The sequence below is a fragment of the Lygodium microphyllum genome, chromosome 21 (assembly GCF_053477565.2).
Source record: "Lygodium microphyllum isolate KBCC chromosome 21, Lygodium_microphyllum_v1.1.10, whole genome shotgun sequence".
Taxonomy (NCBI): domain Eukaryota; kingdom Viridiplantae; phylum Streptophyta; class Polypodiopsida; order Schizaeales; family Lygodiaceae; genus Lygodium; species Lygodium microphyllum.
In genome coordinates this window covers 111,627,508-111,643,812 of record NC_141155.1, presented here as the reverse complement: position 1 = coordinate 111,643,812, position 16,305 = coordinate 111,627,508, and the positions used below count along the sequence as shown (strand labels likewise).

General features: G+C 39.9%; 1 protein-coding gene across 1 annotated transcript; it reads left to right on the top strand.

The window, feature by feature from the left end:
- Positions 1–8,871: 8,871 nt before the first annotated feature.
- On the top strand, positions 8,872–9,942 carry LOC148018432 (histone H2A-III-like). The gene is made up of 2 exons (XM_087661343.1): positions 8,872–9,159; positions 9,320–9,942. Exons 1-2 carry the CDS (start codon positions 8,956–8,958, stop codon positions 9,545–9,547), a joined length of 432 nt encoding a protein of 143 aa, XP_087517469.1. The 5' UTR covers positions 8,872–8,955; the 3' UTR covers positions 9,548–9,942.
- The last annotated feature ends 6,363 nt before the right edge of the window (positions 9,943–16,305 follow it).

Sequence of the window (16,305 nt, the reverse complement as noted above, 5' to 3'; positions counted from 1 at the left end):
GACAATCCATCTCACCCAATGTTGAACTACTTCAAGAAGAGTCACTCAACTATTTGTTAACCATTCATCATTCACATAATACTCATAATAGGCTTAGTTCTTATATGACAATAACAATGCTTTCTATTCAAAGTGAACTTGGCTCTTGTCCTCTTGTAGATGCTCGTATACATGCCATTCTATGGTAGAGCCAAACATATCACCCTCATTAGCCTTTGTACTTCAAAGACCATGTAAGAAAATTTTGAAATCGTAATGCAACGATGTTGTAAGACACTTCAAAATAAAGGAAAAGACAATAGAGGAAAAAGATAACAAATATAAAAAGAAGAATTTTAAAAAACACATATATTCTCACTACATATTCCTAGAGGTTCTTAAGTTAGATATGTTGAGTGGCCTCGATCGATTAGCTCCATGTCTAATCCCCTATCTTTGTCTCTCTAGCCCCACACATACTTGGGGCATATCAAGGATAAAGGATAGAATAACAAGGCACTTCGTGACAACAAGAAGTTTCCTCGTTTACCAAATATAATCTCAATGGGTGGTTGAGTTGTAATGGAGACTTATAGTTCATTTACAACTTGGATCAAACTCACACTTTTGCCTATCCAATTGTATGTCTCCTTAGAATTATTTTCATGGTTCTCTTTTGCTCAAAATCAACAATATTTCCTATCCATCCACCTTTGAGATTATCCTTGCTATAACAACCACCTTCAATATATAAGCACCCATATAAGCGATCCTCTACACTTGTATATTAGCCTATGTAAGTGTGTGCACTCACACGTTATTTATATGTTTGGCATATGGGATTTAAAACAAGGATCGTTTTAAAAGCTGCTATTACTAATACTTATCTTTTAGTTATGCAAACTTTCTTCTTAACTCATCATGCTTTGAAGTTATGCAATACATGTTTGAATAGTTTATGAAGAAGTGAACCATCACTTTATACACATCCTTGACCATAAGAGTATTTCAAATGCAAGAGTAAGATATATCTATAACAACACTTTGATGAAAGGTGAGAAGGATCGAAGCTTGCTTTGGAAGTGAGCTATGGTGGAGAGCAAGAGCAAGAAGAGAGAGAGGCAAAATGTGAACTCCAACAGTCACAATGTGTGATCGGGCCTTCCTTTATTCAAACTATCACTAAAACAATAAAGAATAAAGTGACGGTGTGACGGGCGTCTACCACCTAGAGTGTGTAGTGGCAGGTACTATTAGTGTAGTAATACACGGGCGTCTAGGTAGAGGCGCCTTTACCCCCAACAACATCCCACAAAGGTGAATATGCCCCAGTGGGAGTGAAAAGAAAAAAGAAAAGACAGTACAATGCACACATGTGCAACAGGATGAGGAAAAACGTCATCTCATCCAACGCCCATCAATCTCTCGAGGAAGGCAAAGTGCTCAGTAGTGAGGCTTTTTGTGAGCAGATCTGCATGATTTTTGTCGGTGGAGATCTTGACAAGGTCAATAGACTCGTCCTTCACGACCCCACATATGAAGTGATACCTCACCTCAATGTGTTTCATCTTCACATGGAAGATCGGATTCTTGGCTAGGATTCTTGGCTATCTGAATAGCACTCATAGAATCCGAATGCAGCGTAGGTATAATATCAATCCCACGGTCATGAACCAAACGGCCCAACCATATGGTCTCCTTGCAAGCCTCAGTGGCCACAACATACTTGGTCTCAATGGTAGAGAGAGTTGTACACTTTTGAACCTTGGACATCCAAGAAACAACACCTCCAGCATAGGTAAAGACATAGCTGAAAGTGGGCTTCATACTATCTGCATGTCTTGCATAATCGGAGTCTGTGTAGCCCACAACTCTTGTAACCTGGCTGCCATAGCAAATACACATATCTGTTGTGCCCTTCGGATATCTCATGATACCCTTTACGACATCCCAATTCCTTTTGCCAGGTGTAGCCATATAGTGTGCCACAACACCAACTGCAAAGGCAATATCTGGACGAGTGGCTATCATGGCATACATCAAACTGCCCACGGCTGATGCATAAGGGATTTTGGCCATCTCGGCCCACTACTCATCTGTCTACGGACAATCGGCCTGTGAAACCTTCACATAAGAAGGTAATGGACAGCCAATAGGTTTTATGTCCTGCATGTGGAAATGCTCAAGGACTTTATGAATGTATTCCCTCAGTCAGACGTAGAGGTGTCCCTAATGCCTGTCGCGCTTAGTGTGCATACCAAGAATGTGAGAGGCCTATCCCAAATCCTTTATCTCAAAGCTCTTCTTTAGATAAGATTTAAGAGCATCTAGCTTATCATGAGATTTCCCTGTTATCAGCATATCATCCACATAAAGTACCAAAATAAGCAAGGAGCCATCACGGGCTTTCTTTGTGTAAAGACATGGATCCATAGCACTCCTGTTGTAGCCTAGTGACTGCATAAAGGCATCAAACTTATGATACCACTCCCTAGGTGCCTGCTTCAAGCCATAAAGACTTTTCTTCAACTTGCACACTAGGTGCTCCCTACTAGGTTCTGCAAAGCCCTTAGGTTGCTCCATGTATATCTCATCATGCAAATCCCCATGCAAGAATGTAGTCTTAACATCCATATGATACATGTCTAAGTCAAGCTGTGCGACTAAGGCCAAAACCAATCGTAGGGTGGTCATCTTGACCACAGGAGAAAAGACTTCATCAAAGTCAACTCCATGCTCATGTTTAAAACCCTTAGCGACGAGTCTTGCCTTATAAGCTGGCTTGGGGTTTCCAGGGGTACTTTTTAGCTTGTACACCCATTTGCATGGCAAAGTCTTCTTGCCTCAAGACAAGGCAACCAAATCCCAGGTCATATTCTTGTGCAAGGAGAGTCCAGGTTGCAGAGGAGGTATGGAATGGAAAACCTCTGCCTTATTCACATATACGTGTCTTTGGATGTGAGGCATTCTGCCATGTGCCCAAAGACAAGCGTCCTAAGAGTGTCAAAAGCATTTTCCTTGGTTATGGGGATGCATGCGGGATGGGTTACCACCTCTGGGATCTGCAAGTGCGGAAAGTCATCCGCAGCCATGATGTAGTCTTCCAGGAAGACAATATGCATAGGCAACCTGAAAAGGTGGTAGAGTTACGAAGGGTTATATTCTAGGAGGAGCCCCATGCTCCAGTATAGCCTGCACAGCCAGATGGTCAGCCTGCCGTATCAGTTGGTACACATGGCCAGGGTGTTGGACAGGTAGCAGAGCCTGCTGCAATGAGACATTCTACTAGAGATAGACGTCCCCTTGATAGATTTGAGCCCTTGATGCATTATGTCAAACCACTAGAAGGTGATCTATTTATGACATGCACAACTGTACTGACTGCCTCAGCCCAAAAGCTCTATGGTAAGCCTACATGGCTAAGCATACTATGTACACGCTCCTGGATGGTTCTATTCATCCGCTCAGCCAAACCATTCTAGGGTGGGGTATAGGGGACAGTCAATTGACACTCAATACCCCTCTCGTCACATAGTTGCTCAAAAGCACGTGACACATATTCTCCCCCATTGTCAGTCCTAAGGCATTTCAACCTATGCCCAGTCTGGTTCTCAACCAATGTAAGCCATCTTTGAAACACAACCAAGACTTCAAACTTAAGCTTAATGGGATAAGCCCAAACTTTACGTGAAAAATCGTCAATGAACGTCACAAAATACTTTGCACCACCCATAGATTGACAGGGCATGGGCCCATAGACATTCGAATGTACCAATGCCAGGGGCTCACTCATGCATGTCCTACCATACTTCTTATGTGTATTCCTAGTCTGTCTGCCATAAAGATAATGCTCACATGAATCAAAACATGTATCGTCAAGGGGCAGTAAGTACTGCAAACCAGAAAGCATTTTCATTCATTTCAAGGACATATGGCCCAAACAGGCATGCCAAAGAGATACATGTGGGATGGAACCCACTGACAAAACATGGTCAACAAAGGATCCATCAACTACAAGAGGATAGAGGCTGCTAACTTTGGCACCTCTAGCAAGTACAAGTTTGCCACGGGTGATCTTCCAAGTAGAATCTCCAAATGAAACATGAAACCCAACATCATCAAGCTGCCCTGTAGACATAAGACTATGTGTAAGTGTAGGTACATGATGTACATTCTATAACAGAAAAATACTGTCAATAGAGAATTGTAGCGGTACATCCCCAATGCCAACAATAGCAAGTGACCTGTTATCACTCAAGCGAATTGAACCAGAGATAGTGCGGTAGGAGTGGATCACTCACGACATGGTGTAACATGAAATGAAGCACCAAAATCCAAAAGCTAGCATTGCACATACATAGAGTGAACATCGGTCAACGATGTAGCATCACAAGAACTAGCTGTAAGTATGTATTTCTCATCAGAATCATCAGTCTACATGACATTTATCTCCTCGATTTTCACTGTGGATTTCGCAAGCATAATGCTGCGATAAGAGGAATTTTCCTGTAATTTGTCTTTCCCCTTCTCTTTGCGCTTCTCATTGCACAACTCATGACACTATGGATGTATATGACCCTTTTTGCCGCAATGATAACATGTCACATTAGCATTTCTCCCACGAGACTTGTTGCGCAACTTACCATGCAACTTAGACCTAGACTTCTGCGAGTCTCTGCCATGGCCATTCCCATAGTCATTCTTGCCATTACCATCTCTACCTCTAAGAGTCAAAGCATGCAACACATGAGAGACATCCAAGTCCTTATGGTTGATCTCTTCCTGCAGAAGAACATTCTCTACATCAAGCAAGTTCAAAATAGTAGCAGGAGCACATAAGGCAGTGTGAAATACATCCCATGACTCACTTAGAGTCCCAAGCAAAAACAATGGAGTAACCTTATCATTAAAGGCAATATCCTGCGAAGTCAAGTTCTTGAGAATAGCATGGAACTGGCTCAAATGAGCAGAAATTGTCATATTATCCTTCATGCGTAGGTCCATAAGCTGCTTCAGCCAATACATCTAACTTGCTGGGCTTTTCTTGTCATAGAGGTTCTTAATTTTATTCCAAATATGCCAAACACTCTATGCTTCCTCAATCACATTTTAATGCATCTATTCATTGAGAGATAAGATAAGGGTGGACTTACATAACTCATCAAGATCATCCCATTCGTCATCAGTCATAGTTTCAGGTTGCTCGCCATGCATCCTTAGTGGCTTTATCTACGATTTTTACACCAATACCTGCCAAACTTGGTTATTCCAATAGGTATAATTTGTACCATCAAGCTTAGTGATGTTGAAGATAGCACTGTTAGTGAAAGAAGAACCCATAATGTAGTCCAAAATAGTGTAGACAATTCAAAACTGTTGTAAACAGTCAAAAAATACCACCAAAACCAAGGCAAAGTGACCATGAACTGATAGCTAATGATGCTGCCCACCAAGTACCATCAAAAGTACATAAAATCAGGATGATTCAACATGAAAATTCCACATTAGTTCATACATAACTGCTTGCTATAATAGATTATAGCCGGGTATAATGAGAGCAAACTGTGGGCAAAATCAATGCACCAAGTCAAACACTGATTGTCAAAGCATAAGCAGCATCAAGCGGGCATAAATCAGCATATGACAGTCATACAAACATCAAGCAACCACCCAAGCATGTCAAACGAATTCGTCAGTAAGCCGGCACACCCTGTGTGTAATAGGGCAAAGTGTACACAACACTGGCAAGACCTGACACAAAGAGGTGTATGCTCAGGGAGTGCGAAGCCCAAATCAGCCCAAGTACATGTATGCGGACCACATCATATCAACCATGCAACATCCAAGTGAATAAGATCCCAGTCTCAAAAGACTCAAAGCTCAATAGCATAAACCACTTGCTCAATGTCTGTCAAACATCCAACGATGCTCCCACTAGCACAAAAGCCATATGGATCAAGCCAAGAAGCTCAAGAAGGGCATATGAGAGCACTAGTGATGAAAGATCCAAGACCAAACATCAATAAGACATCATGAGCATATAGGCTTTGTAGCCTCCAAGTAGAGCATCCACAGACATCAAATGTATCCCAAATACAACTCTGGCAAGCCAAGAAGTATCCCAAGTAAGTTTTGAAAAGCCAGGTGCAAGCCAAGACAAGGCACCAGTAGCAATCGGCTCCAAACAATGTAACTAGCATGTAGTAGTGGTGTAGGCTAAGTATGTCAAGACTGGTCAGACACATAGGTAACATACATGCCATATGTACATCCAAGATGGAGCATCAAATGCATTCCAAAGCTGAGCTCAAGTGCAAATAAAGATTCGAAACCAAAGAAAAGCTCAATGTCATACCCCGAAGGTCAATACTTCATTGGATATTTCAAAGGCATAGCCCAAAACCAATAGGCATAACCAAACATGAGATAATAGGCTTCAGCCCATTGTGGTACAATAGTGATTTACTATTCAAAATTGAGTATTTTCAGCAAGAAAATTAGTCCAAAATGATGGCATAACATGTGCCTTGCATCCCCGAAACAATCAGGCATCAATAGGTACCAAACCGGTTAAGTAGAAGTGCCCAAATAAGCATAGCATTAGATGCCAATGTTACTTCTATATAACGTGACTATGGGACTGCTGTAAACAATCCTGGGAATGTACAGATCAGATCCAAAATTGAAGCCAATGATCAAGGAGGCTTCAACAGAAGTTAGAGACCATTGCCAAGTGCATTGCCAAGCTCGAAGAAGCATGACATAGCCATCAATGAATAGTAGGTGAGCTGCTATAATGTGCTATCTAGAACAACAAAAAAAATGGCGTAAATTTGTTGATCCCTTCTTTTGCTCCTGTGCATCCACGTGGCCTCAATGATAGTGGTTGGAGGCTCCGAGGGTGCCCAGGGAGGCCCACAACAAGCCTCAAGTGCCCAAATGCAAGAGGAAGCAAGATCCAAGCTCCAAGGGTTTGAGCTATGGCTGCCCTATTTGACTACAGCCTGAGAACTGAAGAAAAAACCAAAAGAACACTTCGATACCTCTGTAGCAATTCCTTGAGGGTGCCTCAATAGGTCGGGAAGGTGCTCTCGGGAAGCCGGGGAGTGATGGGAGCTCGAGAAGGTCGGTTATGGCTGCCGGGAAGGAGACCCAATGCTGTAGGTATTTGCATGGAAGCTAAGAATGCCGCGAACCAAGCTTGGGAAGTTGGAAAGCCTCGCTCTAATACCAGTTGAAAGGTGAGAAGGATTGAAGCTTGCTTGGAAATGAGCTATGGCGGAGAGCAAGAGCAAAAAGAGAGAGAGACACAAATGGGAACTCTAACAGTCACAATGTGTGATCGGGCCTTTCTTTATTCAAATTGTCACTAAAAGAATAAAGAATAAAGTGATGGTGACGGGTGCCCACCACTTGCAGTGTACAGTGGCGAGTACTGTTAGTGTAGTAATACACGGGCGGCTAGGTAGAGGTGCCTTTACCCCCAACATTCGATACCTAGAATGTCGCATTCCTGAATTGGTACTACTTATTGAAGCATGTTTTGTAAGTAATGCAATCACATTGGACAATGAGGGATGACACAACTTTTGTTTTTTTCTTAGTCATAGAGATCTATGCAACCTCTTTGAATACCTTCCATATTGTGCTGAAATCATATATATTAATGGACTTTTTTGTTGTAAGTCTAAAATTTTGAACGCTCTAGAAATTCATTTTGTTTTTGTGAGGTAATGATGAAGTAACATATTCTCCATGTTTTAATCAACGATTATGTCAAAGGTTAATCCATTCTAGAACAAATGCCTCTTGATTTTCTTGGCATTACATTATATTATTCTAATATCAACATCCTTGTAAAATGATAGCTTATATTCAAGGGCTTGGGATACATATCAGCATGGGTCCAACGATACATGCTGGTCACCCATATTGATATATTGTAAAGTTTTAGAAAAATGGTGCCGATGAGAATTGATGTGCTCTCGCTACATTCGACATTTTGGTAGCACATCTACTACTGTCTTGATTGTGCACTCGATTACAAAATTCAGTAATCATTACTGTAGAATAATAAATAAAAAGCACCCCTAAAAGGTGCACTAGTCTCAACCAGTTGAGATGTATTGGTGAGAAATGGACCTATGCCAATCAAATGCGGGCTCTATAATATTGATATCTATCTTTGATTGTACTTAAGAATGTTTATTATGCTCATAGCGATAAGACCAAGCTTCATTTATGGGCAAAATGTTTGAATTTTGTGAAACTTGAAAACAATACATTCTTAACTGTCACTTTATAGGCCCCTTGTAGTCACTCTTTTCTATACCCTTCACTTCAAGCATCATCATGCCCCAAAATTTTTTAGAGGGCTATAGTATGATGTATGTAGTTTAATTGTAAGAACATATTATACATGAATAGAAAAGAGGGGATTGTTAAGTCTACATCTCTGGTAAGGGTGTGTGTAATAGTTCAAGTGCTAGAGAAGAAGATTGAGCATACCCATGACTAAAGCATGCTTCTCAACTATAGCAGTTGGTTGCTCGTTTGACTTGCAAGCCAATAGCAATATGGCTTGGTTTTTTTGTGATTGGGATTTTATGTGGCCTTCTTGTCCCTTGAACCTCGAGGTGTGATCTCAATGAAATTGCAAGATGTGAAATCCCTCCAAAAATATGGTTTCCTTAGGTGTTCCATAGTTGGCCCCCTTACCCTAGTGCTAGAGGGTTGAACTTGGTACATTGGCCCCATTGCCCTAAAAAGGTTGAAACTCGGAAGAGATTGGAAAGCGGATCCAGGCCATGGCGCGAGAAGCAAAATTCAAATTTCCTTGCCCCTCCTATTTATATTTAAGACAAGGCACCTACACGGCACTGATATTAGCAATCTCTCGTCTCTCAGACCTCCGCAGAAGGAGTCTTCTCGCCACTCCATTGTCTCTTTCCCCATCCCTTCCATAACTCAGCTATTATGGACTCCTCGGCGGCCAAGGGGGGCGCGAAGGGCGGGCGCGGCAAGGCCAAGAAGAAGGCCGTCTCCAAGTCCGCCAAGGCCGGCCTGCAGTTCCCCGTGGGCCGCCTCGCCCGCTACCTCAAGAAGGGCCGTTACGCCCAGCGCGTCGGCACCGGCGCCCCCGTCTACGTTGCCGCCGTGCTCGAGTACCTGGCCGCCGAGGTACGCAATTCCCCTTCTCAATCTATTCTCTCTCTCTCTCTCTCTCTCTCTCTCTCTCTCTCTCTCTCTCTCTGCCTCAGCGTTTCGGCCCTGGTCTGCTAGTCCATTCGCTCTCTGGGCATGCATGCGTATAATGGACATGTGATTGTGATGTGATTAGGTCCTGGAGCTCGCTGGCAACGCCGCCCGTGACAACAAGAAGAACCGCATCATCCCGCGCCATATCCAGCTGGCCATCCGCAACGACGAGGAGCTGGGAAGGTTGCTGTCGGGGGTGACCATCGCCAACGGCGGTGTCTTGCCCAACATCCACAGTGTCCTCCTCCCCAAGAAGTCCGCCGATAAGCCTGCCAAGTCCGAGAGCAAATCCCCCAAGAAGTCCTCCTGAAGGAAGTCGCCAGACTCTGTGGCTCGGCTGTCCGAACCGGGTGTTTTTTAACACCACCTTGGCTCCTGGGGTCAAAGATCTCGAATTGTTTGTTCGTCTTTCGTCATCCAAGCATGGTTTGTCGCTTTTGAGGGGAATCGTGTGTAAGGTTGCATGTAAGGACTTAATCGGTGGTTGGTGAAAGGTAGTAGGGCCTTGTTTATATAATTGGATATAGGGAGTTAATTGGTGGTTGCTTTGCATCTTATTATGTTTGAGTTGTAGTGGTAGGGCCTTGTTTGTATATGTAGATAGACAAGTGGAGTTGGGCCCCACTTGTGAAAGAGGAACTATTTGAGGGTCTTAATTTAAAGATCAATAGGTAGCTTACATTTAGATCTTGTAGGATTCATGGATATATGTTTATTAGAAAAATACATGTTCATTACAAAAATGTTCAATGCTTTAAATTTTTAAGTATTAGTGTTGATAAGGTTTTGTTAAGTAGAATATTAAGAATAAGCATTACTTACTTTACTTAATAAATGTTGCTTAAGTCAATATGTTGTAGTCTATGGTTAGTGTTACTCACTTTGCAATGATGAGGAGTTGGGAAGGTTGTAGTCATAAGTCTCTTTTTTAATCCATTATAAATATGAGACATGGGAAGATACAAGTAGCATAAGGAGACCTTGAAGAGGGAGGGAGCTTTATTTTCTTAAATTCAAAGACTTATTAATTTTTTAATGCTCTTTTACCTTGAATCTATTTCACCTTATCTCTTAAGTCTACTTGTAAATGATGGTTTTCAAGTGAAGAATGTCTTGTGTAGATGGTAATTTCACAACCAATAATGAAGCTTTGGGCAAAAGTATCATTGTCAATCCAAATTGTAGTTTTAATTGTAAGTAATATATTTTCAAATTGATAGATGCTTGTTTTGATTCTCATATGAGATATGTTAAGTCTTATACTATGATATACGAGTATAGGTTATTGAAAGGGATAAATTTTAGATCACATATTTAAAAGATTGGGCTTGCAAAGTGTATGTATTAAGAGAAGTTAATTGCACTTAGTTGCATATGGCTTGTTTGTGGATAAAGTAATTATAAGGATGAATCAATCAAGGGTTATGAATGGCATAATCATGACATTAAAAATTATTACTCTTTGATTCCAAGAAAAAGAGTAGATATATGATGGAAATATTATTGTAACTATTCTTGTATTGTTTGAAAAGAAATATAATTGATTTTTTTGTTAGATAATTTAATATCCTAAATGCTCTACATTCAATTGATTGTTAGTTGTTGTTTGGATGATTGCTTGTGATTTATGATAAATGTATGGTAAGGGTTTGTGATGACAAGTTGCAATGGGAATAAAAGAATATTTTTTTTAAAAAAATGATATTATAATTAAATGTCTTGTTATGTTGGATGCTTAAAGGATTTAATTAAGGAATGATATATTGCACGGGTGGATTATCTCCTTGATCGCACCACATATTAACCTAAAGAGAGCATTGCTCGATTCATGGATTGTAGGTTGAGTGGTGAAAAGGCTAACCATGAGAATGATGTTTCGCTTTTATATAGCTTGTAGGTCAGTTGGAGCTTTGGATATTCCTTGTTAGGTTTAGAATGGGGTTGAAAACCTTCGTGGTTCCCAATTGTTGGGCATGTTGGGAGATCTTATTCTAGTTAAAGGATTGAATTTGTGATGCCATGAGATTTGAACTTGTTACTTTTGTAAGGTAGAAGAAATACTTTTGTTGGATAGAAGGGATACATAATTTCTCTTGTGTGGGCGGGAGACAAGAGATAAAGATTAACTTGAAGATAAGTTGAGAAACTTGTTTGAACTTATGTGTAAATAGATTGCTTGCTTTGTTTTCGTGTTTGTGTTGTAAGTTATGCGAATGAACTATGTTTTCTAAAAGCCTTAATTAATGAAGTTGACTTTAAGTGTCACATAAATGTGATAGGATTTAATTAAAAAATTAAAGTTATTAAGGGAAATGGGTGGGCAGAATCCTCGACGGGTTTGTCCTATGATAGGGTGGTTCTAGAGAATTGGGAGGTGTTTCACAAGGTTTATCATCTTCAACCTTAGTAATTGTTAGGATAGAACCTCAGTTCATGCTGTTTTAGGGGATAGAAATGAGACTATGCTCTACAGGCAGAAAGGTTTGAGTGGCACATCCCTCTTGTTTTTCATTCTCTTTGAACTAAGTGTAGCATGGGTTTGTTTCGGCTTGGGTATCTTTGCGTAAAGTAGGATGTCCAAGATTCGATAAATATTGTTAGGAGACCATGGCCACTAGGAGCCCAAATTTTAGGTCGATCCTTGTTGGTTTAGCCATGAACATTTCATTGCGAGGTGGATTTGGAAAACCCTTGGTGACAACTTGGAATATTTTATGGGAGTGTTGGGTAGCGATGCTTAGATTCATTTCTCGATAGACCGCTAAAAGCGTGCCTAGATAGTCGATGGGTGAGCACCTTACAAAATGGCACAAAACGTGGGTTCAATTATGAGACTCTCTTGAGTGAAATGAGGCTTCTTCTTGATTCCCAAATGAAAGAGGTTGGCTCCCTTTTGCTTTGCATTTGGCTCTTTCCCTTTCTTTGTGATCTTCCTTTCACACCTAGGATTGAAGTCACGAGCACATGTATGGGATGCAACCTCTTGCTCTTGGAAGGATATGCCTACCATTAGGGACCAATTTAGACTCAATGAGATAGAACTCTAGTGGCTTGTAAGATTGATGTCATGCCTCAAGCTTGTCTTTTTGTTGTTGAGCAAGCAACATCGTACTCATCTCCTTAAATCTTTGGTCATCAGTGCAAGTACAAGAGTTTGGTTTGTTGCCAAGAAGTTTTAAGTAGATCCATGGCCTTGCCTAAGTAATCATGTAAACTTGGGTTACTTGGAAAAAACAGTTTCCTCATTCTTGGATGTCTACTTGGAGGAGACACTTAAGGACTTGGAACGCCACCAAATCCAACCAATTAAATACCCTCTTGTGGAGGTTGATACTTAACAAGCAGGCAATGCTCAATAAATTACTTAAGGTCCCCTCTCATTGCATGTCATGTTAAAAGGAGGAAGAGAATATCACCCACCTTTTTTGGGACTATCTTGTAGTTAGATTAGTATGGAGAGCCATTAGGAAATGGCTAAGAGACCAATCTTAAGGATGTAGTCACTATGAAGCTTGCCTTGTTTGGTGATTTTGGGTCTCTTGACAAGGCCTCACTATTGTTGTTGGACACCCTAAGAGCAATAACATTCAAGCACATCTAGTGTTTGAGAAACAACACCATCTTCAGATCAAGAAAGAGGACTACCCTTGTTGAGGACATACTTGCCTTGAAAGATTGGATCATAGTATTTTTGAAGCGTATCATGAGCACCCATTGGGCCTTTTGACTCTTCTGTACAAAACTAGTTGCTTTGGCCTAATGCCTTGATGCATATCCTTTGTATGTTGTAAGTATTTACTATTAATGGAAATTTATCCATGCATTTAAAAAATAACAACTTGAACAAGGTAAACAATTGCATTAGGTAGGAGACATTTCTTTCTCCACATGCACATAGTTTTAATAGCTCCATTCTTTATCCATGTTGCCCTTGTTTTAACAAATAAAATTATTGCTTTCTACTCAATCTTTTTGACATGTACACTTGCCTCTCTCTCTCTCTCTCTCTCTCTCTCTCTCTCTCTCTCTCTCTCTCTCTCTCATTTGATATTGAAATGTACACCCCTTTAATCTACATAGAGTGCAAAATAAGTGAAAGCATTTTCCAAACTATGAATCATGTACAATGTTTAATAGCCCAAAACTTAGTCAACAATATTGCCCTTGTTTATTGAATTCAATCACTTCACTTTCTTTATGGATAGAAAGAAAATAATTAAATGCACTTATTGTCATTGACAAAACATTGTCCACCATCATAAAGTATTGGTGCACATGATTACTAGTTTAGAATCCAAGTGGGCCCTTTCAATATAGTGTACATATTTAAGAACATCTCATATAGCAATGCTTTCATGCTTACTTAAAAAGTTTTTGGGAATGAACACGTAGAATCAAAGAAGAGGTCATCGAAAATCATTAGTTGTCCTTTGCTTCATTGTCCAATTTAACCTTAGATTTTTGCGAAGCATAATGAAGGGAACATGTGATGTCTCTTGCAACATGTCTTGCCCTTAATTTAATGAGCTTAAATTGCCACTTCATGGGATTCTCTCCAAGGCTAATCCACATGGTGTGCAATGTTGTTATGGATTATAGATGAGGATAACCTCATGGACCTTTTCATTAAGCCAAATATGAACTTGTCATGGGGAGTGATGGCCTTTTGTTCGAAGACAACCTAGATTTGAAGGGAACTATGGAGGTGAAGTTCCTTGGTACATAAAACCTAGGTTGTCTACCCATTGGTGGAACCATTTTCTCTTCTTTGCTTGAGAAGATGAGTGATGGAGAGCACTATTTAGGTTGCCATTTCACATTTTCACATTGCTTTGTGATCTTTTGGGTGCCAATTATTTATTGATGTGTAAAAGAGATCTTTGTCACTTGCAAAGCACAAAATTCAAACATCATGGTTAGAGAGCCTAGATATTGTATGTTATTATACAAGAATTCTTGTATTTCTCATGCAAAATACAAGCTTACTTCCATTGATCCATTGTATGCATGTCTTGCACATTGCAACAAACAAATCTAATTTTTTGGGTCACTATTAATGAGGAAACTTGAAATTTAACGTACTTAATGATCACAAAATGCATTGCAATTGGTCAAGCCACATTTGCGAAGCCACATAGATAAAGCTTATTTAAACAAGACTGTTAGGACCATTATTAGTGATATGCACCACACAGTTGTATCAATGAGCACCCATAGGAAAAGAATGTAATGTAATGAAACTGACTATTTAGAATTCTGTATTTCTTATATTGTGAAGATTGCGTAAAAGAAATGTATAACAACCTACGACATAGAAGATTGTGCATAATACATTCTTCATTGGGTTGTAGTCTATTAGATTCGCAATGCAATGTTGTAGTCACATCCTTGCACATGTTTATTTCAAAGTTAGAGCAATTATGTTTCGATAGAAGCAACCTTAAATGTAGCATTCAACACAATGAATTCTCATAAACATTTAAGGATGTAATCATTTAACAGCAAAATGAATTGAAATGCTCAAAGTCAATGAATTACCCAAAACTTGTCACTTAGACACATGCCATGATCTTATGGGATCAAATTCTGACAGTAGATTGCTTAATTATGTAGAATGACAAAGTAAATGCAACATCACAAGTATTGAAACAATGGGAGGTAGTGTCGACAAAACTGTTATCACACGAAAAAAGATTTGCCATTTGGATTTGAAATGTTGCATTGTGCCTATTCTTGGGAATGCATAGGTGCAGAGACCAAGGCACCTGCACATTTGTAGGCATGCATTCGATTGGGACATTGACAATTGCACTGGAGTGCCAATATAAAGTTAGCATTGACGGCATGTGTTGCCATGTTCATGCAATTCATTGTAGTGATGGAATTCAACAAGAACCACTGCTTACATGTTGGTCATTTGGAAGGTTGCAAATTATCAAGAAACAAAGACCCACAGAAGCCAAACTTTGTAATTGAAAGCACAAGCACCTACATCATGCATAATAAATACAATTCATTGAGAGTGGGAGGGATTCATTTGGCATGCCCGTGATTGTGCTGCAATGCAAACAGAGCATGTGGATTCATGAAGAGGGCAAGCAACAAATACCATGAAACTGCATAGAAGCTAAACTTTGAAATTGAAAGCATAAACGTCTACAACATGCACAATACAATGCATTGAGAGTGGAAGGGATTGATTTGGCATGCCCACGATCGTGTTGCCATGCAGACAAATGCGTTTTCATGTGCATAAGGGATGCATGTGGTTTTAAGAAGAGAGAAAGTGGTAAAGATCTTTTGTACCACCTCGGGCGACCCTATCCTTATTGAGATGTTGACATAGGAAATGCTCATACACACACATATGCCTAGGTAGGCCACATGCCTGACACACACATGACCAAGTGATAGCAAAAAGAAAAACAAATGTCACATACTATGAAAAGTCCATGCAAATAACATCAACAATTAACTTCTCTTTAGAAAAATATATCTCAAAGGAAGTTGCACATGTTAAGTTGCGCATTTGGATTGTAACAAAATAGATCTCAAATAACATAATATATTTCACTCTTTATCCACTCCATCTTTGTTGTTACAATTGATATTCTCTTCCTCTTTTTAACTTTCCTTAACAACCTCATTGCTCATTATAACACTAGAGGATCTAATAGAAAAGTCCCTAAGTAGCGGTCCTTGCAAGTGAGTTCCAAGGTTCCTGTGATCTTTATTTATGCATTAGTTTATACAATCAATTGCTTTTATCTCTTTATGCTTTGTTATAAAATTATGAAACATGCAACATGTGATGGTAATATGAGGTGCCAAGGAGGATTGTGCAATGATTTCCCTAGGAATATGCACCTAATTTTCAACATACCGAATTCCTTTGACATGTTGATCAAAAACTATTTTCTCATTTGTGTACTACCCCCTTTTTCTCCAAATGTTTTCAATACAAATAATTTAGCCTAATGGGTTGAGTTTGCAACTATGTAAATTTAACATTCTCACCTTGGACTTGGATCGTTGGCTCTTGTAATACCTCCTTAGCTAGAATATTAT